At 41.7% G+C, this 27442-nt stretch overlaps 1 protein-coding gene across 6 annotated transcripts in view; it reads right to left on the bottom strand.

Moving 5' to 3' along the window:
- The window catches only part of TYW1B (tRNA-yW synthesizing protein 1 homolog B), a 104890-nt gene that overhangs the window by 65766 nt on the left and 11682 nt on the right, over positions 1-27442 (bottom strand). For 3 of the 6 annotated variants that reach the window (XM_014280309.3, XM_027806098.2, XM_055713670.1), the window contains 3 exons: positions 18610-18733; positions 7476-7528; positions 4761-4879 (listed from right to left, as the gene is read on the bottom strand). In XM_014280309.3, coding sequence (XP_014135784.2) covers positions 4761-4879; positions 7476-7528; positions 18610-18733 — 296 coding nt within the window. Of the gene's footprint in view, positions 1-4760; positions 4880-7475; positions 7529-18609; positions 18734-27442 lie in introns of those variants that run through there. The other 3 variants (XM_055713677.1, XM_055713687.1, XM_055713696.1) reach the window with 3 other exon arrangements.

The following is a 27442-nucleotide window of genomic DNA, read 5'->3' as shown; positions in this document are numbered from 1 at the left end:
CCCACAATCACTCCATCACAGTAGTGTAACAGAGTACTAAGTCACCAACCACCCACAGTAACTATCAAGACATATGATTATTTCATAGTAAATAATCTGCTTATATTCACTACTGATGCCATAAATATGTAAATAATGACAACTGCAAAAGCCTTCAACAAGTCCAAGACCAGGAAAACATGCACTGCTGTAAAATAGCATAGATTTCAATCCCAGCAAGTTGCTGGTAGGGTATTTTTTCTTTCATAAACCTTTTGCATAACAGGAGTGAAAATACTGCTCACTGCACAGTGTGAGGTGGAATCCTCACATGGCAGATACTACTTTTGGGATTAAGTGCATTTACAGTGACCTTACCCCCACACTTCTGTGCCCTATTTGGCAGAACAGTGTCTGATACGGAGAGCCACCCTGTTGCACAGTACCAAGAAACTGGTGCAACTCCATCCTGCACAAGCATCAAGTACAAGGCACTGCCAGCATCTTAGTAAGGTGCCAACGCTCCTGCAAGCTGGCACATACGCACCCAGCCAAGACAAGTCAACCAGGGTCTGCTCCCATCCCACCTGATGGGCCACACTAACATTTTCTCCTAGAAATGCCTCAAATTATTATAGTGCTGGGAGAGCAGCACATAAAGGCACCATGACTTTTTCTTTTTTACCATTGCCAGGGCATGAGCTAGGTATATCCTATGATGTCCTGTCCCCCACCCCATTTATATGGTTATTTCACAAGCTTCTGGAGGACAGACAGGCACAGAGGTCAACAAAGCAGTGAAGAATCAAATCTGAATGAAACAATGAAACTTGGGTCACAATATATCAATTCCGTAAACAAAAAAATAACCAAATTGAAACACTGGAGTAGAGAGTTTTAACTTGGCAGGACAAGGGCTTCAGATGCAAGGTGACTGAGCTTTCAGGCTCAGGTTCCAAATCTCACAAACCTGTAGTGTCAGTTCCTTTGGTATCATAACACTTCACATTTCCCTGAAGAATTTAGCCTCTGGAGTCAAATTACTTAATGAGAAGAAGCTTTTGTTTAATTTTTCAATGATCTTAAGTAACTCTATGAGAAATTATTAGTTTTGAGTCTCTTCATTTTGCAGGGCTTACTGTGATCACTGGCTTTTGTCTATACACTTATTTAGATTGTCTGAACAGAACTTCAGTTGCCTACTGTACAATCTAAAACTGAAAAACCTTCAAGTACAGGTATAAACATCATAAAGTTACAGAAGAAATATGAACCAATTTCTTTACAGGATATTTCACTCTGTCTGGTTTGCCTCCTCCACAGATGCAAAAATAATAAACCCTATTAATTTAAATCTTACTTAGCTGTTCCATCTCTCCACAATAATTGATTGTGCTTTAGACACTCAGCCAGAAAACATAATCAAATCAGGTTTGCCTGGTGACTGCGCCACAGTACAGTGTCAGAAAGCCTCAGTCCTCACATTTGCTCTAATTGATTAAAAGATTTGGTCACTTGCACATTTCCATTTAGACAATTAAGCTAAAGAGACACAAGAAACACAGCAAGACCAGCTGAGAGCAATAATGGATAGTGACAGACTATTTTTGTAGGGAGAATTACGACTTTGGTATGTTGCAGTAATTAAGGTATGGGGTTTCTCCCTCCTCCACCACGCTCTTGATGCAACAGCCTCAGGAGTTCAACACAGCATAAGTGCTGTCTTGCAGGGGGAACATTATACAAACGAACAATCTGCTTTTCCAGCCTTCCAAAGCAGCTGCCATATTATAATTCTGCATAAAACTCTCAGTCAGCACTCTGAGGGGGAGAGGCAGCGAAACACAAGCCAGGAAGGGGGCACTACAGGCTTGATCTCTACCAGGGATGCACTGCTTCCGGCACAAGATGGAAGATTTCCAGTGCAGAGTCAAGCTGCATCTTTTACAAAAAAACCCATAACTTTCTGAGTGTGTTTGGATGCTTCCTCCACCCATGATTCCTGGTTCAGGGCCATAATCTGCCAGTCACAACCAGCCAGCTACCATAACATCCAATTCCCAGGGAAAGCAGCTGAACCACAGCATTTCTTCCCAAAGTGAGGAAGAGAAAAACAGGCTCCTTGGCCTTTTCCTCAGCAATTCTGGGAGAGCTGCAGGGATTATACAGGTGGGAACATTGGCAGACAGTCTTGAAGAGATCAAGGAAAAAAACCCCAAACCAATCACAACAGTCTTATCTGCAACTTTAGTGTGCACACTACACGATGAGACCAGCAAGGCATACAACTTGTATTAAAAACATTTTGCCAACAGTAGATCAAAACTATTGCTTCATATGTCTGCAACAGCACAGATGGTAACTGCTAATAAGAAGGTAACATATTTATCCTACCCAGCTACTGGTTACTGCAAGTCTACATTTAGTCTCACATGATTAATAATCTGCAAGGTGTGGTGGGTTTAAAATAAAAAGTGTATAGATAGCCCTGGCTGCAGGGTGTGTGAACTGTGCTGACATGCAATCAGTAGCAAGGAGAGTGGGTATGGAAGTCCCTTCTACCTACACCAAATTAACCTGATCAGTACAGCTCACAGCCACATGAAGGCTGCAGCAGCCCAAGCACAGGATCTGAAAAGCATCCAAAGTGAAGAAAGCTTCTTCCAGCAGCAGTTCTGGTTTATGTCAGGCTTAAGGTGTAAATAAAGCAAACCTTGGGATGAGTCTCAAACTGAGCCTTAAGTCTTCCAGCTTGGTAGAGGTCTGAGAAAAGACAACACGCAGCAGTCCACACGTAAGAGTTAAACAACTGCAATGCACTTCACCAGAAGGTAAATAAGTGAGAACATTGTTCAGCACAGTCCCCCTGGAAAGCTGTTTCCTTGAATTCAGGTTGCTACCATTAGTGAAATAAGCACTGTTATCATTAAGGCTACTGTTTTCAGGATCCCTTTTAAAAGTGACAGTTACAGGATGATGAGTTAGAGGCACCTGGAATGTATCACACATGGTGATTTATCCCAATTACTGAACTTTTCAATTTGCACTTGTTTGACTTCCCTGAATCAGTCCCATACTCCAGGCACAGGCTGCTGCTGCTACAAAATACTGAGTTGGGTCACTTTGAAGGGGAACAGCATCAGTGGTCTGCAGTACAATATTAGGAACAAAATGCCTCATTCTGATGATGTTATTGCTTTCTATTTGTTGTTTATGATACAACTTTTGTGTAGGGACAGAGAGATAACATGCACAGTAATCGTCTTCCTACCGGTACAGTCACCACTGCAGAATTAAATGCACCACTGCTAGGTGATACACGGAAAAAAATATGAGCAGTACATTTTTCTTCCCAGTCATTAGATTGCTCTGAAGAAAAGCAGCAAAACTTGCACATTAAACATGCCACTTGCTGTGTCCTTTCAAGCCAGGATATGATGAAAGACCATCAAGAGCACCAATTAACATTTTGGAATAGACTCCCAAATGCAAACTTAACAGGATGACCAGCATCTAATGCTTATACTTAACACTAACATGGGAGAGATCTTCAAAGCACCTTCAAAATTATAGCAGTTATTCTGCACTGATGCTGTCATTTAAATATTCTCATGAAATAATTGCATTATTAAAACTTGAAGCTATGAAAGACAGGAAGTGTACTCAGAAGAATTTGGCTGGTTTTCCATGGAAATATTGCAGTGTTGGACACCCAGACTAAGGGATGGAATGGGTGTTATTGGCAGCCAGCCCCCCAGGGTAGGCATAAATACCAAAAGCAGCACAGCCCCCACGGTATGAATTAGCTAGCAAGGTAGAAGACAAAAGAACTCAAAGAATAGCCTCCACATCCTCCCACTCAGTATGCTTTCATGTCACTGCTTTTATTTCTGCTGAGCCTCTCTGTTTCACCGATCCCATCCTGCACTCCTCCAGCCGAGCAAAACCCTCCCTCAAAACTCCAGGCATTTTGGTGAGGAAGCAGGGCTAGAGCAGCTCACAGTTCAGATCCCGGCAAAGTTCATTTCCTTTAGAGAATTAACAGCAAAGCAATTCTGCTGAGAAAAGGGGTCACTTTACTGACTAAAATATAAGAGTCATTTATTAGCTAGTGTTTTAGGAAAGCAACAGCTACTAAGTCAACACTTTTCACTCCCTGAAAATGCAGTTGAATTGGTGGGGTGAAGGTATCTGGAAAAAGAAAAATGGTCCAATTTCAAAACAAAAGATACTAGATAATGACATTGCTTAGCACCTTGGTGCCTTTGCACAACATGAGCCAGCTTGTGTTCCCCAGAGCACCAGGAGCCACAGGGAGTTGCAGACAGTGATCTCCAGAGGCAATCAAACTTCTACCAGGTGCTCAGTGCAGGTAGCAGTGGAAATTGCAGGGCAGTAAACAGAGGAGTTGTCTCCTGCCTCCCTGATTCCTCCTTCTGCTGGTCCCCAGCTAGCCTGCACCTGCTGGGGCCTGAGACCTGGCTGCACAGGACACTGCTCTAGGGGAAGTGGTACTTGGGAGCCCTCAGATCCTTTTCAGCCTCCAAGATGTGGAGCTCACCGACCCAGCTCACCTCCAGCAATCCCTGACCCACATGCTCTGCAGCTCTCAGAAGGAAAAGAGTACAGAGAGAGTAACACTGCTCCCTTCCAAATCCTTCCTCCCCCAGTTTCCAAGTGAAAAGGGCACACAACTAACCCTGCCCTAGGTTTGAGGAACAGGACGGGGACAGAGAGGCACAGATCCCCCATCTCAAAGTAAAACTGCATTAGTATTTTACCTCCAGCAAAAGACACATTTGTTTGCACAAGCCAGGCTCGGTGTGGCCTCCATGCAGCGGTGGCTCTCAATTCCATAAAATGTGTGTTTGTAGCAGCCTCCTCGGCCTCGAAGCATCGACTAACAGCAGAGAAAGACACATACAAATACCAAGAAAGTTAAAAACACACTATCTGTAGCCAAACTGAGTGCAAAGGTTTGAAATCTGCTCCCTAGGCATATTTGCAGTTTTCAGTCATTAGCAGCTTCAGTGTTCAAAGTCGCCTGTGACAAACATTGCAAGCGAGGTCACAGCTGTGAAGCAGGTCTGAATAATGACAGAGGCAGACTGTTTTAAGAAGTTTCATAGCACACAGATCAGTATGTAGCATGACTGTTTATATACACCCTTACAGAAAAAAGGCATTTATGATGTCGAATTTATAACTGTTTTAGAGGAAAGAAACTTTAACATAATCAATAACTTCTCACTTGCAACACCACAGCATGACAATGTGCTTTACTGAAGTTTTAACTGAATCAGCCAACAAAAGCAAGCAGGTGAAGCCACTTAAGCTGCAAGAAATATTATTGTAAAAGCTCACTAAAGAGTAACAAGGATCAATTTCAAGGCTGCCCTACTGAACACTCAATTCTTTTCATTTGTCTAGTAGAGTATTTCTTCTAGTACTAAATTAAATAAATACCCTGACCTTATAAACTCTCATTCATACCAGTCAGCGGCTCCAGCAGGACGCTGCACTTCTCCTCACAGTAGAACCACAGTAGCCTTCCCGCTGGCTTTTAACTCCTATTTAGCATGCAAGTTGCTTGGAGCTAAGACTGTCTTTCATTATCTCAGTTAAATAATAATAAATGAGACAGGATCTCTACTACTCTCAAGAGAAAATCTAAAATATGACACAGTAACTTTTAATATACCATCCCCTACCTGAAGAGTCCTAGTGACCCAAAAGAAATTCTCCACTGAGCAGCAGAGAAAGAATACACAGGTAACCCCTAACATAGGCACAGCCTTTTCATACAGTTGAAAGATTAAACAAAATGGAAAAGCTGTTTATTCTACCCACATCCACAAATTCTAGGACCGCAAGTTATATTTTGAATTTCATAAAACAGACAAATCGACAACTCTTAAAATTTGCAGGTTTTACACTCTTTTCCAGAATATGACAGAACACAATCATTTTAATCTGAGATATCGTTATGAAACTCTACTTAATACTAATCCTTCCAGCCCTGCTCCTGCTTTCTGCTGATACAAATCTCAAACAAGCCTCCTAAAGATATTCACATACTGGTGTGAATCTGAGTCAAAGCCACTGCCTGTAACCAATTTCAGCTCAATTTATTAGAATACTTTACATTCAATTCCTGCTTAAGCTAAAAATAGTATGGTCCTATCTAAGCACACAGAGCTGCTATTTATTTTGTGAAATGGCTTTACAGTGCTGCATTAAATTCCAGTTCTTTAATAAAAACAGGTTCTCTGGTTTTCTCTCAGTCACAGCACTGATGAAGTTTGACAACTTTTTCTTTAAACATATCATGGCCTTCTCTGACATTAAAAGTGATAGGAGAGAAATATTTTAAGAGTAAACAGCAGAAGCATCAGTGGGATCAGTATGTCTTACAAATATTCATGACAATACAGGGCACTTTAAACCATTCACAAGAACAAGTCCTTTGATGAAACAGTTCATTGATACCAGGCATTTCAATATGAAAACCTCACTGCAACCACCCACTTCGGTGGATTGCCATTCAAAGAGCTCTTTTCAAAAATAAACAAAGTTAATCATGCAGCAAAAGAGAGCTAAGAGACCAAGGAACTGATCACTGACACAGCACAAGAATTAGAAATGTGCTGGCATTTTAATGAGATGATGCTTCCCATAATTTATCATCCCACGAATGCTGAAGGCTTTAGTATGCTGTATCAATGTTACTCCCTAAATATGTAACATTATTGACCAGCTTTCAACTTCTGAGCTTCTCAGGGACCTGAAAAGGACAGCTAAAACATACCAAAGTGGCTGAAGTTTGTTCTACAGGGCTGTGGTGCCTCTGCCAGGAACCTTTTTAAGTCTGCATACTTGAAAAAATACAAACGCAGAGCTTAGAGGACGAGTTCTCTCATACATATGTAAACATACACACAGACATATTATGTACAACTACATACATACACACCCCCACATAGTAATTTCTAAAAAGTCCCAGGATTAAGAAGCAACAGCTACCTCTCAATCTGAAGCTTATTTGACAAATGCTGAAAACCAGTGGAAGAGCACTGACTGTCGCAAGCCAGATATATCAGTCACAGAACAAGAAGTTCAAATGCCCTTGTGTGCCCATTCGAGTGTAATAATGGACTGTGTTGTCTTTGTTTCAGAAGACCTCACACTGGTGACGTAACCTTCCCACTTTTCACTGCAGTGCTCTGCTCCTGCCATGTATTTCGGTAGGCAGGAAATATTTCAGCAGACAGCAGAACAACAGGAAAAATAACAGAAAATTGTGTTCCCAGCTCTTTGCCACAGCCACATTCTCACTCTCTGCAGAAGGATTTTAATAGCTTGAAAAGCAGAACTACAGCTTGGAAGACAAAATTTGTTCTCGTGTAGGTAAATGTTATTTCATCTGGAAATAGTAATACCCAAGTCTCTACTACTTTTTTTTAATTTATAAAGTGAAAAAAGAAAAGAGAGCATACCTTTGTCCATCGGCAGAGCTTCACCCCAGAATGGCTTCCAACTAGTTTGTAACCTAAAAACAAACAAGATAATAATTGAACAATTGATTTTGACCTGCAATAATTGATACACAAAACATACCAATTGATACACAATATTAAGCATCACAGTTTCAGTGCTGCTCTTCCACATTAGCCTAAAGGTGACACTACCAACAAGATGTCAGCACCCACCCACAGCACACCATTTGATTCTAGGAGCCTGCATATCACAGCAAAGGCCATGGCCACCCAATGCACTTCGGCCAACTTGGAACAGTTTCTCTTGATGAGAGTAAGATTTACTTACATTACTCATTCTTGTTGGAATCAGCTGGGGGTGGCCAGAAGATTTCTCCATATAACAGGATAGCAGACTAACAGGACTAGCTCAGCAATGTGGGACCACCTTACTGACCCCAAGGAACAGCACATGGGAGGGAGCAGGACAGGAAACTAGAAGCATCTCCCTGGCCCCAAGCCATCACCCTAGAACAGACTCTTCTCCAGAATGAAGGGGACTATTTCCATCACTCCTTGGCAGGTCTGACCAAGCCTGGAGGACAACATCTGATTCACAGTGCAGCTGCCAGGGCAGAGGAAGAGAACCAAAATGCAGGGCTCAGCCTGAACCCAAACTTCACAGGTTCACCAATTCTACCTCCACTGGCCATGGTGGAGCCACTGTAAGGCAGCCACTCCTCCATACCCTGAGAAAAGCCGATTTCACAGCACTTCCCCATTCCCCAGCCGAGATGAACACAATTTAATTTAAATTTATTGGTCCAGGAGGATTAATTCCACAACGTTCGTTAAGCATCAAGTACTATTATTACCCAAACTGCTTGAGTTGGGTTATTTTCCTCTTTGAAAAAAGTGCTTAGAGACCAATATGTCTGAAGGATTAAAAGTCACTTCAAAATCAGCATAAAAATAAGAGGGATTTGCGAAGCCTCACTGTGTCATTCACACAGTAGTGTTTATACATCAGTGTCCTGGTTGTCCCCAAACCCAGCACATCTCAACTAGCTGCTTTAGGCTGATGTTTGTTAACACTTTCAAGGGGGGAAAAAAATACATCCAGTTTTAGGTATCAAGTCTCCTTCCTGCCAGCCAGCATGAACTTAACAAGCAAAAGAAGCCTTCTGCTCAGCAGAAGAACTGGCCTTCACTTCCTGCAATTTAAAGCAGCACAATTACCCTGCCCTGCTCATTTGTCACCATGTGTTTCCTGCACAGCAAGATCCCTTGGGAGCGTGATTGTGCCCCAAAGTCTTCCACACATCCTGGGACATTGAGCCAGTCAGGAACTACAGTGACAGCAGATTCCACAACAGCTGCACTAGCTAAAAACTAAACTGTGTTGACACACACGTGGCTAACAAGGTATCATAAAGCATTTAGAGCATGCTGCTCTAGCTACTCTGCAACTTAAACCCAGCAGACATCAGCCCACGCTCCTCTTTCTTCTTAACCTGGTATTTGCTCCCATCTCCTTGTGCTGGTTCTAACCTTGCTGGGAGGTTAGCACATGTGCAATCTTGGCCTGAACAGCTCCCTGAGGTGACCCTCCAGGAGCCTGCATAAACACATGGGCCAGCACAGGGGAGATGGCTGGCAGGGCCAGGCAGTGGGGACCCCCTGTTAGATGGCAGGAGCCAACTGCAAGATTAAGTGAGGCTTTGAGGACTTCGTCAGGCTGCTCCCATGTCCTGAGCTCCCTCTCCCATTTTCAGCTCTGTGGGAATGGACAATATTTCAACATTTTCCCCACTAAATGCATAACCCCTGATACAGCAAGGAAGAAAGAACTCTGTAAACGAAAAAGCCTTGGTATTTCACATAGCAATCATCCAATCCTTTCCTGGAGAAAGGCATCAGTGTAACCCTGATCAGCCCTCCTAACATGGAACCAATAGTCTCCAAAGCCACATGCAATATTGGGGACATCTTTATTTAGGACTGGGTAAGACCCAGAAGACTTTGTGGCAACTTCTGACTGACACTTGTCAGAAGCACAGCCAAGTGCACACAACTGCATTTGTCTGCATCACATCATCTCTCCCACGCTGGGTCTGTCCTGCCTATTTCTCAAGCATTTCTTTGCCAACAGGCTTGTCCAGCAATGTGTAATCTCAGCTGAGACCTCCCCGTGCTGCTAAAATTCATGTCCTTACAGGACTTCTTGACAAGCATTGAAAAGGGTGCTGCGTTCCTCCTCCCTTTAATACAGCTGTCCAAGCCAGGCTCAGCTGGTGTCAACCAGCACAGCCCCAGCCTTTTTTTCCATTTTTCAGAAGCCAGCAACAGCATTCACGTAAGATTATTCTCTCACAGATCACTTGTCAGTGGAAGTAATATGGCTGCTTTAAAACGAGTTTTAGATTAAAATTAAATTGGAAATAGGACACGCTTGCCCAGATCAGCTGCAGAGTTGTTTAAGGGAAAGAAAGGAAGCAGCTAAACTGAGCAAGGTGCCAAGCTCCGGAGCCCAAAGCTGCAGCATTTTCTCTTAAGTTACTTAAATCAACTTCCACCATGTGGAGCACCCACAGCTTCCTTTAAAGGCCAAAAAAAATTGTACACATTCAACATCAAAACAGTCTTACAAACTTCAGCCAGCTTTAGTGATGAGCAGGGGTTTACTCATCTTGTTCACTGCTGCCAGGAGTCACAGCTATGGTTACAGGAAGAAACAGCATATACTTGCAGAACTTCTTAAAACCACTGTATGAAGCTGTTGAACTTGGGTCTTCACCTCATTGGTAACTCTTGTAAAAAGCATGGTTACCCTGCTAAGCCAACGCAGTGAACACTAGCAATGCCATGCTTTTTCAGATTTGGAAATTAAATAAAATTGGTCAGGGACAGTGACCAAGGCTGAACACTTTTTACACATCTACCGCAGCTAAGCGGAGTCCTCCCACCTCTGCAAAGCCTGTTTCTTCAAGTATTGGTTTACTGCTGGCTAGTAACACAGGCAGCAAACCAGTCTGGGCTAGAAGAAAGTACAAAGGGTTAAAGAACCAAGCAGTGCTAAGTTTTAAACCAAACGTCAGAAAACATGTTCAAGAGCAGTCTGAGGGTCCACATTGTAGCTTCTGCTGAACAACCCTTTGGAAAGCTCAGGATAGCTCATCTCTTCCATCAGCTTTGCCACAACTTCACTGTGGCTCTGCCAAGGCAAACGGTGGTTGAATCATATCTTACTCATGGACCAGAAGTCTGTACCTATGCATGCCAGGGCTCACTGTGAACACATTCACCTTTTTGCTCTTAGGGCATATTACTTGTGAGCAATAACTAAGTAAATATCTGGATACGCCACTTTCCAAACAATGCAGTATGTTGCCCTGATGGGACATTGCTCACAGTCCCTATGTACCTTCAGATATTAAGGCTGAAAAAACCCAATCCATTTATTATTTCTACAGCCTAATATTCAAAGAATTCCTTAAATTTTAAGTAGGCTCATAATAATCAGCTCAACTCCTTATTAGAGGCACAAGAATGTCTAATCTGAAGTCTGTGAATTAGTTGATCCTGAGCTAGATGATGAATTTTGAACGACCTAGAAGCCTGCCAAACTTCACTGAAATTAAGTGTCATTTTTACTATAACAAGACATGAATTAAGCTTTTAAACAAGCTTTTGTGTGAAATTAGTATTATCAGGCAATAACACTAAGCTGATAAACATTTGGCAATTGCTCACCCTGACAATCCAACTGGAATTTAATAGACCACAGGCACTTTTAACCAAAGAGATGGCCAGTGTCACAGATTGTGACTGCTTCATTGTCTGGGACAAAACTGTTCTGTAACCGTTTCAAACTACATTGCAGCATTTCGACTATCATGTACATAATAGTTTTAGAAGTCCTTTACCTGAAATTCAAAGAATTCATCAAGGGACCCTACTGAGCTCTCAGCCAGAGACAGAACACTGCTATTTATCCATGTCACATTCCACGATATCAAGGTATTCCAATCATGTTTTGCTAGTTCACCAACGCCATACACTTAGCAAGTCTTTCTAAGCTCCCAAATATTAATGAATTACGTCCATGTGAGCAATTATGCCATTTTAATTTTGAAAACAGAACATGTAAGATAAACCAAATTACTACAACTTCAACTGTCCATAGCAGAAGCAGTGCCATGATACCCGCACAGTCTAAAAAAAAAAAATATATGCACCTGTAAGAAAGCCACACTGAACAGCTTTCAAAGATTGCTAACTATCCCAACAAGGCAAAACATCTGGAAGAAAACCCAAAGGCACCTTCCAGTTCAGATGCCTATACCACCCAAACCTTGTTGCGACAGAAGACTTTGAAAGCACAAAGCAGATTTAATATGAAAAGATGAAGTAGATAGTGGTTGAAAAAGAAAAAAAAAATCCCTGAAAACGTACAAGACTTAGCCATCCTTCTCTAAGAGTGCAGTCACCATAAGCTTGGTAAAAGCCAATCTGACGTCACCTTGTGCTTCACAACCTCCAACGACTTTCAGAATGCTTTTCTTCCAAGAGTGACATACAGCTGACAAGTAAGTGTGGTTCTACCAAGCAATCTCCTTAAAAAGCCCTCTGGGCTTAAGCAATGATTATGTGTTAAAGCTGAAACTCAGTGCAGAAAGGGAACTTCACACTAGGAGAATGTTTACAGGGAAGAAGTTTCCAATTTTCTGCTGTTTTGCAAGAGTACAGTTTAAAAGGGTCAGAGCTGAAGGTCAGTGACAGAGCAGTAATCCACCACCACCACTTCAAGGATCATTTTGAAAGTTGTAATACTACTGATGCACTTGAGCCACTGCGAAGACAATGTTCTGACTAAAGCTTAAAAATTAGTAAGGAAAACAAACTAGAAATGCCATTGTAAAAGGAACCTGTTCAAATTATATCAATATTTTATGCAAATGTAGAAAGAAGTAGAATTACTCAGATTGCCCAAGCGCGATAGAAGAAACCTCCAGTTTCATTCCTAGCACTGCTCAATCTTCAATAAAACCTTGCAAAGCACATCAAGACCTACTTTAGTGTTTTTCTTCTTTTTCAAAAAAAAGTGCTCTTAAAGCACAAAATACTTGTGATTTGTGGAAGGACTTGTGTCCTCACTCCTGCTTTGGGCTCATGGAAGCAAGAAAGGATTGCGGGACTGTACCTTGTATGCAAAAATGCTATTGTTCCAGAACGGATGAGAAGTGTGGTCTTTCAGTGGGGCTGCTGAAATGCTGCACCAGATCCTTTTCATTGTACACAAAACAAAAACCATCTTGAACATTTTTAACACATAGTAAAAGCCTACTAAGGTTAGTGAAAGAAATATAGCTGCTTCAGCAGGCAAACCAAACCTAATCTAGTATCAAGAAAATGAGACTGGCAGAGTTCAAGGGTGGGAATGCCAGTAGCTATAATAAAATCCAGCCTCAACAGCTGATCATAAAAGATCTAAAAATTCTTAAAGTCTGGCTTTTCACTTACACCCAGATGTCCATTTTAACCCAAGAGCACCTTTTCCTTTGCAGTACAGAACTGCCTTGGCAGTAGGAATATAAAACCTCCAATATTCAAATACATAACTTGTTGTCAGATTATGCCTTTGACAAATACAGCCAGAGACACCCTGATATTTTTACCTCTATCAACAGATACTGAAGAAAACCAAGAAAAGCCTTTTGTATCTGGCACCTTTGTCAAAAGGCAATGTGGTAAGCCAGACCATTTGCTGAGCTGTTGCAAAATGTTTGCCATGAACGGGTCATGTTAGTGACCTCCACTAGTAGCAACCACAGCAAAGCATGTCTTATAGAAGGAAGGCCATGGTCATCAACACCACAGTAGGCCATCCCATCTTAATCCATCCCCCAAATCAACTGCAAGTTCTTGAGACCTCCTCTCACCTCAAGTACCCAGAGTAATAGAACTACAAGTTGCTACAGACAAAGTCTTCTTTTTGTTTGTGTTTTATTGAGCTGCTCTTTCTCAGTCATTCCAGGCACATCTCTTTCTCCACATTTCCATTTGCATAAGCTATCCCCTTGTTTGGTGAAACTCATGTTATGAAAAAAGGACAACAAATTTTATCCTTGCCTGACTGTATCTTAAATTTTGTTCCAGCTTAATAGACTTAATTTCAAAGACCAATAAACTCCAAAGCCCTTCCAAAATCTAAAATAAAAAAATCAATGCACTTCAAATATAAATGCATTTATGCTTATTTTCCCCTATTATACATGTAGTAATTCTACCAACTCCAGCAACTACACAAGGGAAGAATCAGGCCCGCAAAACCAAGCTTGTGCCATCTACTCTGTTCCTGATAAGCTCCTACATCTGTGCCAGCAAATTAGTATTGCAGTCAGCTCACCACCAGCTCTTGGCAGCGTCCACACTGTGGGACTTCAGCATCTTCTGCTTCCTGGATTCTTCCCCTTTAACCATGTATTTGCTGTTTATTTACACAGACATTTTCTAAGGAACTGCAAGAAAGTTTAGGATGCTTAACTTCATCTGGTTTCAGTCATTGTATTTATTCTGCTTGCTTAAGAACAGTTTTCTCCTTTTCAAACTAATTTTCAGTCTTCTCATGGGCAGTATCTGAATACTGTGGCACATTCAGGGACTGCACCAGCGTTACCAATCCCTGGCCCAGCTGCGAGCTGCTAGTGCCACCTGGAGTTTCCTAGCTGTATATAAAGCACACCAAATCCCAAAGATGCACGCAAACATTTTAGCACATGGCCTGCAAAATTATACATCCAGCAGCACCAATATCTGTGCAACATCTTTGTACAGTGGATCTCATTTCTAAAGTCTGGACACTCAGAAAGCTCAACGCAGTGAGCCAAGCTGAGACTGTCAAGAGCTCAGAGCTGCAGGCACTGGAAACCCCAGTCAAAGAACGGACAGCAAAAACCACCAAGTACTTTCAAAAATTTGATTTCAAACAAGGCTGGTAAGCACTTGAAAAGCCCAGTCTTCAATATTTTTCTGATGTCAGCCTCCCGATTGCCCATACATACTGAAAAACACTGATCAAAGTGTGTCTTTATCAACCATGAAGTCAAAGCATGAAAATGAGTGGTTACTGAAGCAGCCTGTACTACTTCAGATACAAGCTGTCTCCCCAATACCACTTGCCTTTGGATACAAGTAAAATAGAAGTATCCTGGACACCCTGGTGCTAAATTGTAGGCTTGCTTAACCAGTAAAGACAGAACAATCCAACTGGACTGCAGCAAAACTGCACCTGTAGTAGCAGCAACACCACAGAATAATTTACACAATGTCAGTGGAGTCAGTCTTTGGGTATCATTAATACATTCCCAATGCACTGCCTACCACAAAACACACAGCTTTAATAGTGCTACAGTAGAAAAGAACAAAGCAAAGAGCATGTTGGAAATACATGTCATGAATTGCTTAAGAAATCCAGGTCCTTGGAATCTAAGCAAACAATCAGCTCTTCAGGGATCTGGGTTTGTTTTTTTCTCAGTTTATTCCTGCACATTTAGGAGAAGCCCATCAAAGATGACCTGAAACCCTGCTAAACACAACTGTAGCTTGATGAGGATGATGAAACTGGCTGTCACTGGGCAATATCATGTTTGACCTTCAAATATTTCATGAAGTCAGCTGCAGTAAAACCATGATTACCCCAACTACCAGTCTTTGCTTTCACATTTGGCATGACAGTTTGAGTTGGCTTTCAGTCTGACCATCGCTATCAATAAAACATTTGGAAAATCAAAGAGCAGTTAAGACTAAAGATAGTTAACAACCCAAATAGAGCACAGGTCTCTGCACTATTGCTGTACTGACGTTATAGCAGCAGGAAAACATAAAAAGACAGTCAAGATTTTGTACTCTTAAAATAAGCACAGCTGATAGAGGGGACACTGAAGGAACCCCAATGGATTCATACTAGGGTGGGGGTTTTTTTTCAGTCATCTTTCCTATTAAAACAGCAGCTTGAGATGGCCCCTGAAGCTAAAAAGGATTTAAATGCATTTCCTGAAAAATCAGCAGCTCTGGAAAGGCAAACTTCACCATGTACAGAATCCTCCTGCTAACCAGGCCAAGAAAAAAAAAACCAAAAAACACCCCACACACCACACCACCACCCCCAAAAAAATACCCACAACTTTCAGCCCAGCAGGGATTGTTTCAAGAATCTACACAACGGCAGAAAGCAAATATAAACATGTTAGGCTGTATCTAACTAATCATGTTAGATCATAATACAAAAAACATTAATGTGAAAAGTTTGTTTCTATTTTCAGTTTATTTCATGACATCTAAACAGATGAAATTGCTAAGGTATTAACACAGCAAAATGGTACCACTGCAAATATAACACACAGCCAAATGCTTCAAACTAGCAACTCCTCTCTCCCACTATACTTGTTACTTGGAGGCATTAAATAGTTTGTGCTGTATTTGTATTTCATGCAAGACTGAACACTGTTTGAAAGGGAATCAGTATTTTCTCACAACACAATATTGGCTATGACTTTAAAAAGCAATTGTTACAGAGCATCTTTTATAAAGGTATTTGCAACCAAGCAACTATGAGGACCAACATCTATACAACCCAGTAGGTGAGGCTATATTTAGCTGAAATTCAATACCACTGCTAAAATAAAACTATTGTTTAAGCAATATGCAGTTTACCTACTGGAAGGTAAATTTGTCTGAAGGTGAATCAAAAATAAGAAGAGTGAGCATTACAATATCCTGGAGAGATGCTGTTCAAAGGCAAACTTCTGTTACGCAACTACAATTTAAAAGAGCAGCTTTCTCCTGAATCACTAGCACTGGTTTCCCTCCTCTTGGGCTAATTGTGCCCTCAGGGATAATGTTGAAGAGACACTGAACTTACACCCAAAGCAACCAGTTGTTGCTAAATAAATCAGATTATCTTTTGACTACATTGCACTTGTTATTTTGAGGGGAACGCTGCTGAGGGAAGAAGGGAGTTGTTTTATTTTTATAACCACATAAGCCTGTCTTGGTGTGTTATTTGCAGAAAGAAAACATTATATGATGTGAAAAAAAGGCAGCTTTTCTTCACTGCTGAATGACCATTAAAGAGTTAGGTGAGCCGCACAGGAAAGGAAGGGAGGGCTGTGCCTGCAAGAGGCAGTGGTAACACAAATACAACAGTTTTAAATCTTTGTAACTGCAGATTTACATAAGTAGAACCTACTAGTTGATACAATATTGGCATCACCCTGAATATTGAAGGAAGGGAGAAATACATATCTGCTTATATGGCTAATAAATTCCTGTTCCCTGGAACATCACAAGGAAATCTGAGTTCTCTGGGGAGCTTGCCTTTGTGTCAAAAAAATTATGGTAGGAAGGTGACTTTCCCTCTTGCACTGTTGTAATTTTCCAAATGACCACTTTTTATATACCATTAGAAAACCACAGTTTCATTCACTCCTCAAAACCAAACCAATACAGACTGGATAAGAAAGCAAGCCAGTGTGAAACATCCTAACTACCACAGCACAAGGCAGAGCCAGCAGAGAGCCCTGCACCACAAAAAAGCCAGGGCAGTGTGCTGAAAGCCACCCTCTCAGAACTCAGTACTACAGGCAGTCTCCACAGTCCACCTAGGGTTCCTGTGCCTCAAAGCAAACTGAGGTGTCTGGGGCACTCTGTGCACCCTTCCACAGAGTCAGTAGCCCCTCTAACCTCTCAAACCAGGGCACCTGCAGCACACAAACACACTTACCTCCCCACTGCCCATTTCTAGACAGCCATGTTTCCAGCAGCCCACTCCCCCAGGCCTGCTAGTTAAATCCACTGATCCCCTAAGCTTCCTTGCAGGCAGATAAAACAATTAGATTTCTGAATCAAAACACAGACAGTAATAACTAAGTAAAAGGCTGTAATAGTGTCCCAGATGCTCTGCAGCATGCTGCAGTGTAACTGCCACCATGTTACAGCCTTCAGAATTGAAGCTGAAAAGATTTATTGAACCAGCATCCTACAATCCCTCCACTGGTCACAGCCAGCAGCACCACCACTATGGGCATGAAGAGGAGGCAGGGTAACTACCGCTCCTTTCTAAGTCTTTGCTTTATTCCTTCAGACTATGAATTAAAATAAAGGCTCTGTTTTATAACTGTGCTAAGGTTAATGAAAAAAAACCCAGTAACCAAACATGTCAGATACTTCATGGCAGAAAACACCACCAGTCACCTACAAAAGCTTAGGCCAAAGAATGGTCATGATCCTGGTGAGCAAAGGTGTTGGGATCCCACACCTGCTGGACTCACACAGGTCAGGATTAGAACTTCAGAGCCCAGCTCTGTAGCAAGATGCCTCCACTGCAATAACCAGAAACCTGTTCCCAGAAGCATCAGGAGAGATACTACTGATTTAGCAAGCAAGAAAACTGAGCACACTCATCCTAAGAAATAAAAGAAATTAAGACTAAACTCCCATTAGTCTCCAAGTGAGTAGCACAGGGAAGCTCACATCACCCTTCCCCTGGCTCTGCCACTCAGAATTGAGGCTTCTGAACTGCAGGGCTGTCAGTCTGGCTCTTATTATGCTTGTCCTTTGTTTTAAAAAAAAGGGATTAAGTTCATTAAAACTGTCCTCTACAGCTCATTAGACAGCTACTGATCTAATCATCTAGTGGACTGTTGGTTTGAACTACTTCCACTTCTTGAAATAAAGTTTCAGTAACAAAATCAGTTTGAAACTGAAATAAAAGCAGGGGCCTAAGATGCAAAATAGAGGTGCAAAGCTGATCTTTAAATATTCTTTGAGAAACCCACACTCTGGGAGCTAGGGGCATGCTGGACTACCATTTTCTCTCAGAAGTTGCCTTAGCAGAAACATTAAAACTCTCTCAACTCTGATATACTCTCCATATGTTTTAGTGTGCATCACGCTTTAGATTCTTCCCCTGTAACAATCAGGTATAAACAGCCCCTACCCAAGCTCTGTCCTGCCTCTGGTTAGAGCCTGCTATGACTGACGGTCCAGAGCAATATTTTTAACATAAATAACACCACCTTTCACTTGCTCTGTTGAAAGCCTAGCATTAAGACTTCAAAGCCTGGTCCACCACCTGGTCTTTGCAGAGCCCCACCTTGTTTTGTGAGCACTTCTCTCAGAGCTGGGGTTATCATCTCTCTCTTTCCACCCTCCTTCTTCCCAGAGTTCTCTTGAGTCAAGCGCGTTCCAACACCTCCTTCCTCAAGCTCACGTTCTCCCTGTTTAAAGACAGTGAATTACAATCATTTAGAGTCACACATCACATTTTAAACAGCGGCACAGTTCAGCCACAGACTTGATGCAAGTGCCCACACATGAATTCTTGCATTTGTGTAATCTGGCATTTTATCACTCTTCCCATCAGACTCTGACTCTTCAGTAATTTAGGACAGTAAATTAAAAACAAACAAACCCACCCAGCAACGACACCACTAGATTTGTTCTACTAACACGGCAATAAAATCCTCTAGGATATTTTAAGCAACAAGGTGTTTGAATCTCATCTGAGAGTGAGAGGGATTCCAGGATTTAAGCTCAAGTGTTTGATGACTGCACAATAACCTCACCTGTCTACCGAATGCAAGCCAGAGGGAACAAATCATTTTGTGCCTGACAATTGCCTGGAGTGACAAGCAGCTACTGTCTCAATTATTTGGACAGGTCAAGGAAGAAAGCCACATCACGACACAGCGTAAGAGATTACAGACTAGAAGCTGTGCTCCCCACAAGTCACCTGAGGCAGCAGCCATATGCATCACCAAGATTCAGTGATCACCAAAGGCCCTGCAAGAAAAGGTTGTTCCTCCCCACCCCACAGCCAACTCCAGACACATGAGCTGCAGCATCTCACCTCAATTTGGCTTCCAGCAGACGCTGCTTTATAGACCCAGTTAAGCCCTTGGAGCTTACTTAAAACCAAATGCAGGAATATCACATATAGCATAAAGCTACAAGCAGGAGAAGCAAACCCCAGCACATGAGGAATTGCGAATCCCCAGCTGTATGGGTGTCACTTCTGAGACTTTATGGGTATTTATTGTTTCACGTCTGCACAAAGCAGCACAAAAGTGTAAATAATTACTTTGATATTTCATGCAACTTGTAATCTGTCAGTCCTTTATGGCTTTTTTTGAAATATTAAAGGAGTTAGGATAAACAACAGACAAAAACCAACAGAGGACATTTTGTTTTCACAAAACTGAGGCTATTTCACATCCAAGCCACTTTTGTGCCAAAGACATCAAGAAGTCAATACAAACACTTCCAGTTTGAGTCTGCCCACCAACTGTTAGCATCACACACCACTGCTCTTGACTTGCCAAACTGTGTTCTTCACAAACAGGGAAAGTAATCTAAAGTAATCTAGCTGTTCCTAGACATACAAACAGATTACTTTTGTACGTGAGCAAAATTTTAGAAAATAAAGATGCCGCAGAAGAAAAAAAAAACCACCAAGGAAAAAACCTACCACACACACAGATTCAGAGGTTCAAGGACAAAACAAGAGCTCCCAGTATGCACTTGAGAGGGGAATAGGGAAGTAAAACATTTAGGGACAGAGGTTATTAGCTTTCCTACTAGTTTTGAATAAAACTTTGCTCACAGTTTCAGGGAGGTTGTGCAGAAAGGTATTTTCTAATGACTGTTAAAAGCATGGTCATTACTGAAGGAGAAAGAAGTTTCCATCTTCTACTCCTTTCACTCAGTTTGCCAAGTTTTCAGGCAGGCTTTCATTGGTTTCTGTAACGCATCAAAACTTTCCTGAAAGGCTAGCTCTAAGTACTTGTCATTTGTTGGATTTAAAAGTCTCATTTCTTGAGATTTGATATTCATTTATCAGCAAAATGCTTCAACGATAAAATATTAGTATTACTGGAAAAGCCTCATGCATAAGGAAGGAGGGAGATGAAATCTTCACCTTTTAACTATTGTCTTAAATAGCAAGCTTCTCATCCCACAAGCTATCAGTTAACCCAGAACTAGGCCCAGCCACCCATTTAAAAGGAAAGGCGCTATCTTAGCACAGATTTGTTAGCTACTTAAAGCAAAATGCTACACAGAATCTAAAAGCGGACACCATCCTGGCCTGTTTGCCAACAGTCTCATGCCAGGTTAATTCTTCTAGAACTAAATATGCATTATGGAGCACATCATAATATTAAAAATGCAGCAATTGATTTAAGTACAAATGAGAGACACTCCATTCAAGACAGCCTTCAGATACAGAAAAAGCCTTTCTGTAATCAAAGCATTTGCATTTCTACCTAACTCTTGTGTCTGTTACGCAGTATCAGAGAAAAGCACCTAAACATAAGAACAAGTAAAACTGCCTTACTGGCAGGGCAGAAACACATTACAATAATTATTTTCCCCCTCAGAGATAATATTTTTCCTTTCTCATCATGATATGAAAGCCTCTAAACAAAATAATTATTTGTTTCTCTCTGAACTGCAATACCTGCTCATTTGGTTCAGCAAGTGAATGGCTTCAGGTATTTCTTGTGAGAAGTGGAATTTGTAGCCCCAGGAGTTTTACTTACTTGCTTTAATAAACCTTTCATATTTATTATTTAGGGTTGAGTGGAGAGAACAAAGTTAACTTTGCACAAAGCAAACTTCTCAAGTTCTGGTAATTTAGCAGAAAGCCCTGTAGTAAATCCAAGGTAAATTACTGTCTTTCTATAAGAAATCAAGTGAGTAGTGACAAGAGGCAGCTTTTCAGGTCCTTGAAATACTTCAGTGCCAAAAAAACCAGAAGAGTCATCTTCTGGCCTGTGTTCAGAAATGAGAGAACCTACACATGAAAAAACATAGGGGTACACTCCAATCCATTCGTACCTCAAGACTCAGCACAACTCCTGCTGCAGCACACTGGAGAGTTTTTTGCTACTGCCATTGAAGCAGACCTGAATAAAAACAACTGAACCTCAAGTGTAAGGACTTATGATCATCCTCCTCTATAGGACAGGGCAAAAAAAAAAATTATCTCTTCCCTTTTACTGCCATACAGGCAGCACAACAGGCAGAGGCACTACATCCTTTATGGGCAGGCGGAAGCTCATTTTTGATGCACTAAGAGCAAAGGGTCTCTGACACTGGGCAGAGACAAAAAAGGACCTCAGCATTCCCTGCCAAGGCAGAGGTGTTGCTGCCTCTTTGACAAATTACAGTTCAAGTATTTCAAAGGATTTCCTAAAAATATGCCCACCAAACTCATCCACAGCCACATTTGAGTGTGACCAACAGGACATGCTACTGTCAATTTTCCTCCTCTTTGAAATGGTCTCTCCAAGATGCCAAGGTGCCCAATACCTCCCTGGTTTTCCCTTTTATTACATCAAATATTCTTCTAAGTAATATTGCAGAGGTGAGAAAGAAAAAAAATCAAGAACTCCAAGCAAATTCCCTAAATTAACTTAATTTAGCATTTGTAGCCTCATGGCTCTACTTATTCACATGCCATGGTGAAAAAAAACACGTATTCCCCAAGAAGTTTTCAGTCCCAGAAGGAAAATTACATCCAAAATATCCTAATTTTGACTAAACTTCTTTCTTACTTAACCTCCCAGTGGTCAAAGAAGAGGAGACCCCTGGCCTTGTCATGATTTACAGCCTCATCCATCAAAAAGCTCCAAGATCTTTTAACAAATGAAAGGCACAAACATTAAGAAAACAGTAATACATCAGGGGCTGGAGCCAGGACTAACAGAACCAGTACTACGGAAAAATGTTGGCAAGGCTATCGGGAAAATTGTGCCTGGCAGCAAGAAATATTCGTAAAACTTTCCCAGGGGAGCCATTAAATGCAGCATTAGAGTTCATGAATTACACAAATGAGGAGTTGAAGTTCACACCAAGCAGAGCTCTGGAAGCACTACTCTAGTGACAAGAGGACAGCTAGAAAAGCTGACAACTTTTCCCCTAGTTCAGGCTCATCTGTCAGTGGCACCACAGGCAAGAACCATGCAGGGTTTTCTGAAAGCTGATTAGACATCAGGCTGCCCACAGGAACAGCATTCGTTTCCTTACAAAGCAACCTTCCTGCAAGACTAACACACTTGGAAAAAGAGTGGGACAGGGAGCAGACTTCCACAAAGACACTCTTGAACACAAATGAAGAGCAGAAGACTGCTAGTGTGCTGTGAGGACCTTCCTCATCCAGGTACAGAGCTCTGGCTGTCACAATCCAACTGTAACAGAGACAGAAGTGCAATTTGCTCAGTCCATGGAAGAAACAGCCTGCCATTCTTACAGCAACACGGGATGCCCTAACTGCTGTCAGTCACCAATAAAAACAGCTTAGACTGTTTGCAAGTGAGCACAAAGATGAATATGGAAACTTGGATTGAGTAGTCTGTGAACCAGCAAACACCCCAAAAGCAAGAAAGTCTTATTAAAACCAGCTAGAGTCTACATAATCACAGGCTATATACTCACTCCATACATCACTGGCCAGTTAAGCACAAAGGCCTGAACTGAAGCAAAAAGCAGACAAGGGTTGAAAGCATGACAGCTGAGAGATTGGGAACTTGGCAATCCATTCCCTTACCCTGATGAAATAGGTGGTGGCTTGATCAAAAGCAAAAATCATGGCATGTGTTTCCAAGTGTCCCTCAAAATGGGGAAAGCCCCTGAGAAGTTCTGACTGACACCAACAAAACTACCACCACCACCACAAAACAAAAGCCACCAACAAACAAGAAAAAGAACAAAACCCAAAGCACCTCAAAAACTCAGAAGCAAGGTTTTTTTTTTCCCCTCCTAGAATAGAAACCTTTGTGAACTTTCAACAAGCTGGAAGGAAGTCTCCATCCACATCTACCTTTACTAAGCTATAGAATAGCAGAAGGTCCCTCATGTTATTCTGAGGCAGCAGGTACTAGCTGCCATCCAGAGAAAGGATGCTGTTCAAACAGACCTGGAGCTCAGCCCCCACAGAAGGAATCTCACATTTTCTTTTGTTTGAAAAGTCAATGCTGAGATTTTTGGACATGTACAACAGCATTTGAAGACCCAAATTCAGGCAGACAAGTAATGACAGAAGATGTATGCTGCTATCCAACTGAATCAGTCTGAAAGGGCACTGTGCATCTTCCATGAAATGCAGAAGAGTAGATGATCCCACTGATGTCCATTTTCTTGTAGGTTCAATCCTTAAGGACAAAAAAATTCCCAGATCACAACTCTAAAAATGTATCTGTAGGGCTACAGTGGGGTTTAAGATTGTTTCTCTGAGCTATAACATCACTGCTGTGCTCTAGGGAAGGTTTTTACAAGGTGTCGTTAAACCACAACTTCACTTCACATACTGCTGCCTGATTCTGTCAACATTTGTTTGATTTGGGAAACTTCCTTCACCAAACAATAAAGAAAACTGATTTTCAAAGGCAACAAAAGAATCAAAACTAAAAATGTGTCTGTCTCCACCCAAAAGTGACTATCTTATTTTTGAAAATTGGGCCATTTAGTCACATTTTTATTCCTTTCTTCTGTGCTACAGTAATCTCAACTAAAATCCAGGTAACGTGATTCAACAAGCGTGCTGAAGCGTCCAGCCTAAAACCAGTAAGATTTTCCACTTCAGTCTAGTCTGCTTTCTCACACACAGAGCATGCAGCACACATCCTTTCACAACATCTTAACATATTTTGCAGGTTATGGTGGTCTTTTTTTTTTTTTAATGGGTCTGTAAAAGACTTCCCCATTTCTTTCTTTTCCTTACAGTTTAGGACTAAAAAGACATTTCATTTCAACACCAATCTTTCAAGTGGTCAAAACACCATACACACATTTAAAAAAGTGTGATGAATTTTAATTCTGCAATCATTGGCTGGAGGCTTCTTCAAACATAGCAAATCTGAGCTAATACCAGCTAGAGGTATATTTCTTAGTAGCAATATTTGCTGTGGAAAGGCCAACCCTTGTAAGCAAAGCAGCCAGCTAGACTGCAGACTGCTATTTTGTATTAGGAAATCCTAAATGCCTTCCACAGAAAGGCAGGCACCCAGCGCATGCTAGCACACGGACATGTCAGATGTCAGCAAGCAGCAGTCAGTTCTCATATCTGCCTTAGCTTTCACTGGTCTTCAGAATTCCTATAACGCAGTAAAGCTCCCAACCATAAAACGTTAACACAGGCTATGAAACATGAGGAAAAGTGTCAGAAACACAATCTTCCTACGACCATGAGAGTTACAAGCCCAACTCCCCACCTGGGTTAGCCTTCCCAGGAAGACCATTTTCCCAAGACTACATGCAAGCTCCTAATCAGCAGAAGTCAGTGCTAACTGAAAAGCAGCATGGGAAAGTCCCTATTTGCATTTTCTCCACCTGTCTCCTCCTTGATGGGGAGCTGTATACAAGTCTTCCAAGAGCCCAAATTAACCATTTTGGTCTGCAGCCCTTTCAATGATATGCATCAACCAGCTTTTCAGAACTATTAGATGAGAGGCCACAAGATTATCATAAGAATACATTATTAAAGTCAAAAGGAAATTGCCTGGTTTCTACCATAATCAATCTTCACTGAGTGCAAGATAACATAAACTAGTCAGTTAGGAAAACAGACCAAGACTGATATCCAAGAGCCCTGCAGAGCATCCATCAAGACCCAAAGCCCCACATTCCAAAGTTACAGGCCAAAGAAGAGTCAGAAATGACTCAGTGCTTCATCCTCTCCAAGGGGACACAGCACAGTTCCACGCACACAACTAGACAAGCTGCTTTTCCAGCAAAGCCTTATGCTTCACACCTGGGTCTCTTCTGCAACTTGTTTACAGTAGATGAAATATAGCAGCACTCCTCTTTTTAAAACTAACAATCCATTATTGTTTCAGTAGCACTGACTGTCACCAGGACCCAGCTCATTCCAGCCCAAACGAGCTGGGTCAGAATGGCCCCCTATGTGGGAATCACTTGTCAGCACACAGACTGCCCTGCCATGAGCCACTGGCACAGAGGCTCTGGCCATGCCAGCAGCAAGGAGGAATGTCATTTCCTCATGCAGAAGCTTAAACAAGAATGGTCTGGCACACACGTAAAGTACTCTGCAATACAAAGACAGTTTAATGCCATGTTACAGTGTCCAGCTCTTCCTGTTGAGCTGAGATAATGCTACTTCTGTTCTCTTATGCCATGCTCTTCTGTTGAGAATATTTTTAGGAGAGGCTGCATCTTGTCTGCATATCCACACCACCTAGCAAACTAATCTCCATCTCACGTCAAGCCTCTGCAACCAACAGCAAGAGAGGGATGTCAGAGTATCAGCTCTGGCACAAACAAGAAAAGGTAGATACTTTACCTGCTTTGGCAGCCTAAGTATCAGCAAAGGAAGCAAGATTGTGGCTCACCTCATAACAGGAAAGAGAAAGCAGGTCTCACTGTCCCTGACCAGTGCTGTGCTTCACGCAGAGGGGTAGGACACCAAGCAAGACAAGGATGTATGCTTCTGCAGCTGAGTGCCACTTAAACTATACTGACCACTGGGCAGTCACAGCTAATAAGAGTTTGATTACAGACTACATGTGGACAGGCTTACTGCTGGCTGCACTGCTGAATGACCAGCCTGCAGTGTTTGTCTAGGGGAACATGTATGCATTTACTGTGCCTCCTAACACCTTATTCAAACAACATATTTACTTGGCAACAGATGCTGTGCTCCCACAGGACATCCTTGTGCCACTCTCTCCTTGGATACAGCAATGACATCAACAGGCCACTTCCTCCATGCTTCTCCCCATAATTACCACCAGCAGATAATTACTCTTTGCATTGATTTGTAGAGTTCTGTTAAATGGTGTTATTTGGCTGGCAAGAACCTTAAAAAACACACAGGAAAAAGAGACACTTAAGAAATGTAGCACAAAGTTTGGGAGAAATGGTAAGCAGATGGGCTAGACTGCTGCAGGCTAAGCCCTGATCATCTCCAACAACAGATGTGGTCTAGAAAAGGTTGCAAATAAAAAGGAAGCCAAATATTCAGGGGGACTTCAGATTTCCAGAATTGTTTGTATCTACCAGCTCTGCTTCGCTACCCATTTACTGGCTAGTTTACAATAGACTACAGAACAGCAAGAAATATGGTATCTACCATTAGGGCAAAAATAAAAGTTTTCATTCATAAATCTCAAAGCCCTTTACAAAAGCTTGTCACGGAAACCAATATCATACCAAATGTCAAAGACTAAAGGAAACCTCTGACTGGACATTTGAAGTATTTTTAATTTTTCTTCATCTTTTTCATTGGGCACTCCCAAATCTTACACAGAAAAGGCAAGCCTCAAGATCTCTTGTAATGTTGTTTATGAATTGTTACTCTTTTCAATAGCCAAGGTTTGGAGAAGAAAGATTTGACCACAGGAAAGGGGAAGGGGGAAGTGTCCCTGTGACAAACCCAGATTTTAGCGCTAGAAGTAGTCCCCAAGCAGCTAATATTTCTTAAAGCTTATTTTAACATAAAGGATCACACTGAGTTCTGGAGCCAGAGTAGCAGAGGTCAAAATTCAGCCCAGAGCCTGAGCTGTTGCAGATAACGGCACATTCTTCCTATAGGAATCTTTCACCCGTTAAAAGTTAGAAATTTTTGGAGAGCTCTAAGCATGCACATCTTTTTTAACTGTCAAGATTTAGAAACAACTAAGTACCCCAGCCTTATTCAATCCAGTTAAAAGATGGCTAACAGTTCTGGCATACTCCAAAAAGTTTCTGCCTGTAACACAAAGTTTGTATTTAAATACCTTATACCTTAACACTTACTGCCTCATTTCAAATAAAACTTCAGCCAACTTCCTGAAGTTTCTTCACCCAGTGTCAGCAAGGTTCGGTCTTCCATAGCAGTCATACACTCACAAAGGGCTCTCGGGAAATACTGCAAGTGGTGTGATTTACAATCCCAATGGTGTCAAAAGGCTAATGTAGGGTGACTTTTT

The sequence above is a fragment of the Falco cherrug genome, chromosome 1 (assembly GCF_023634085.1).
Source record: "Falco cherrug isolate bFalChe1 chromosome 1, bFalChe1.pri, whole genome shotgun sequence".
Taxonomy (NCBI): Eukaryota; Metazoa; Chordata; class Aves; order Falconiformes; family Falconidae; genus Falco; species Falco cherrug.
Note: the sequence above shows the minus strand (reverse complement) of the source record. Positions and strands in the feature narration are given on the sequence as shown.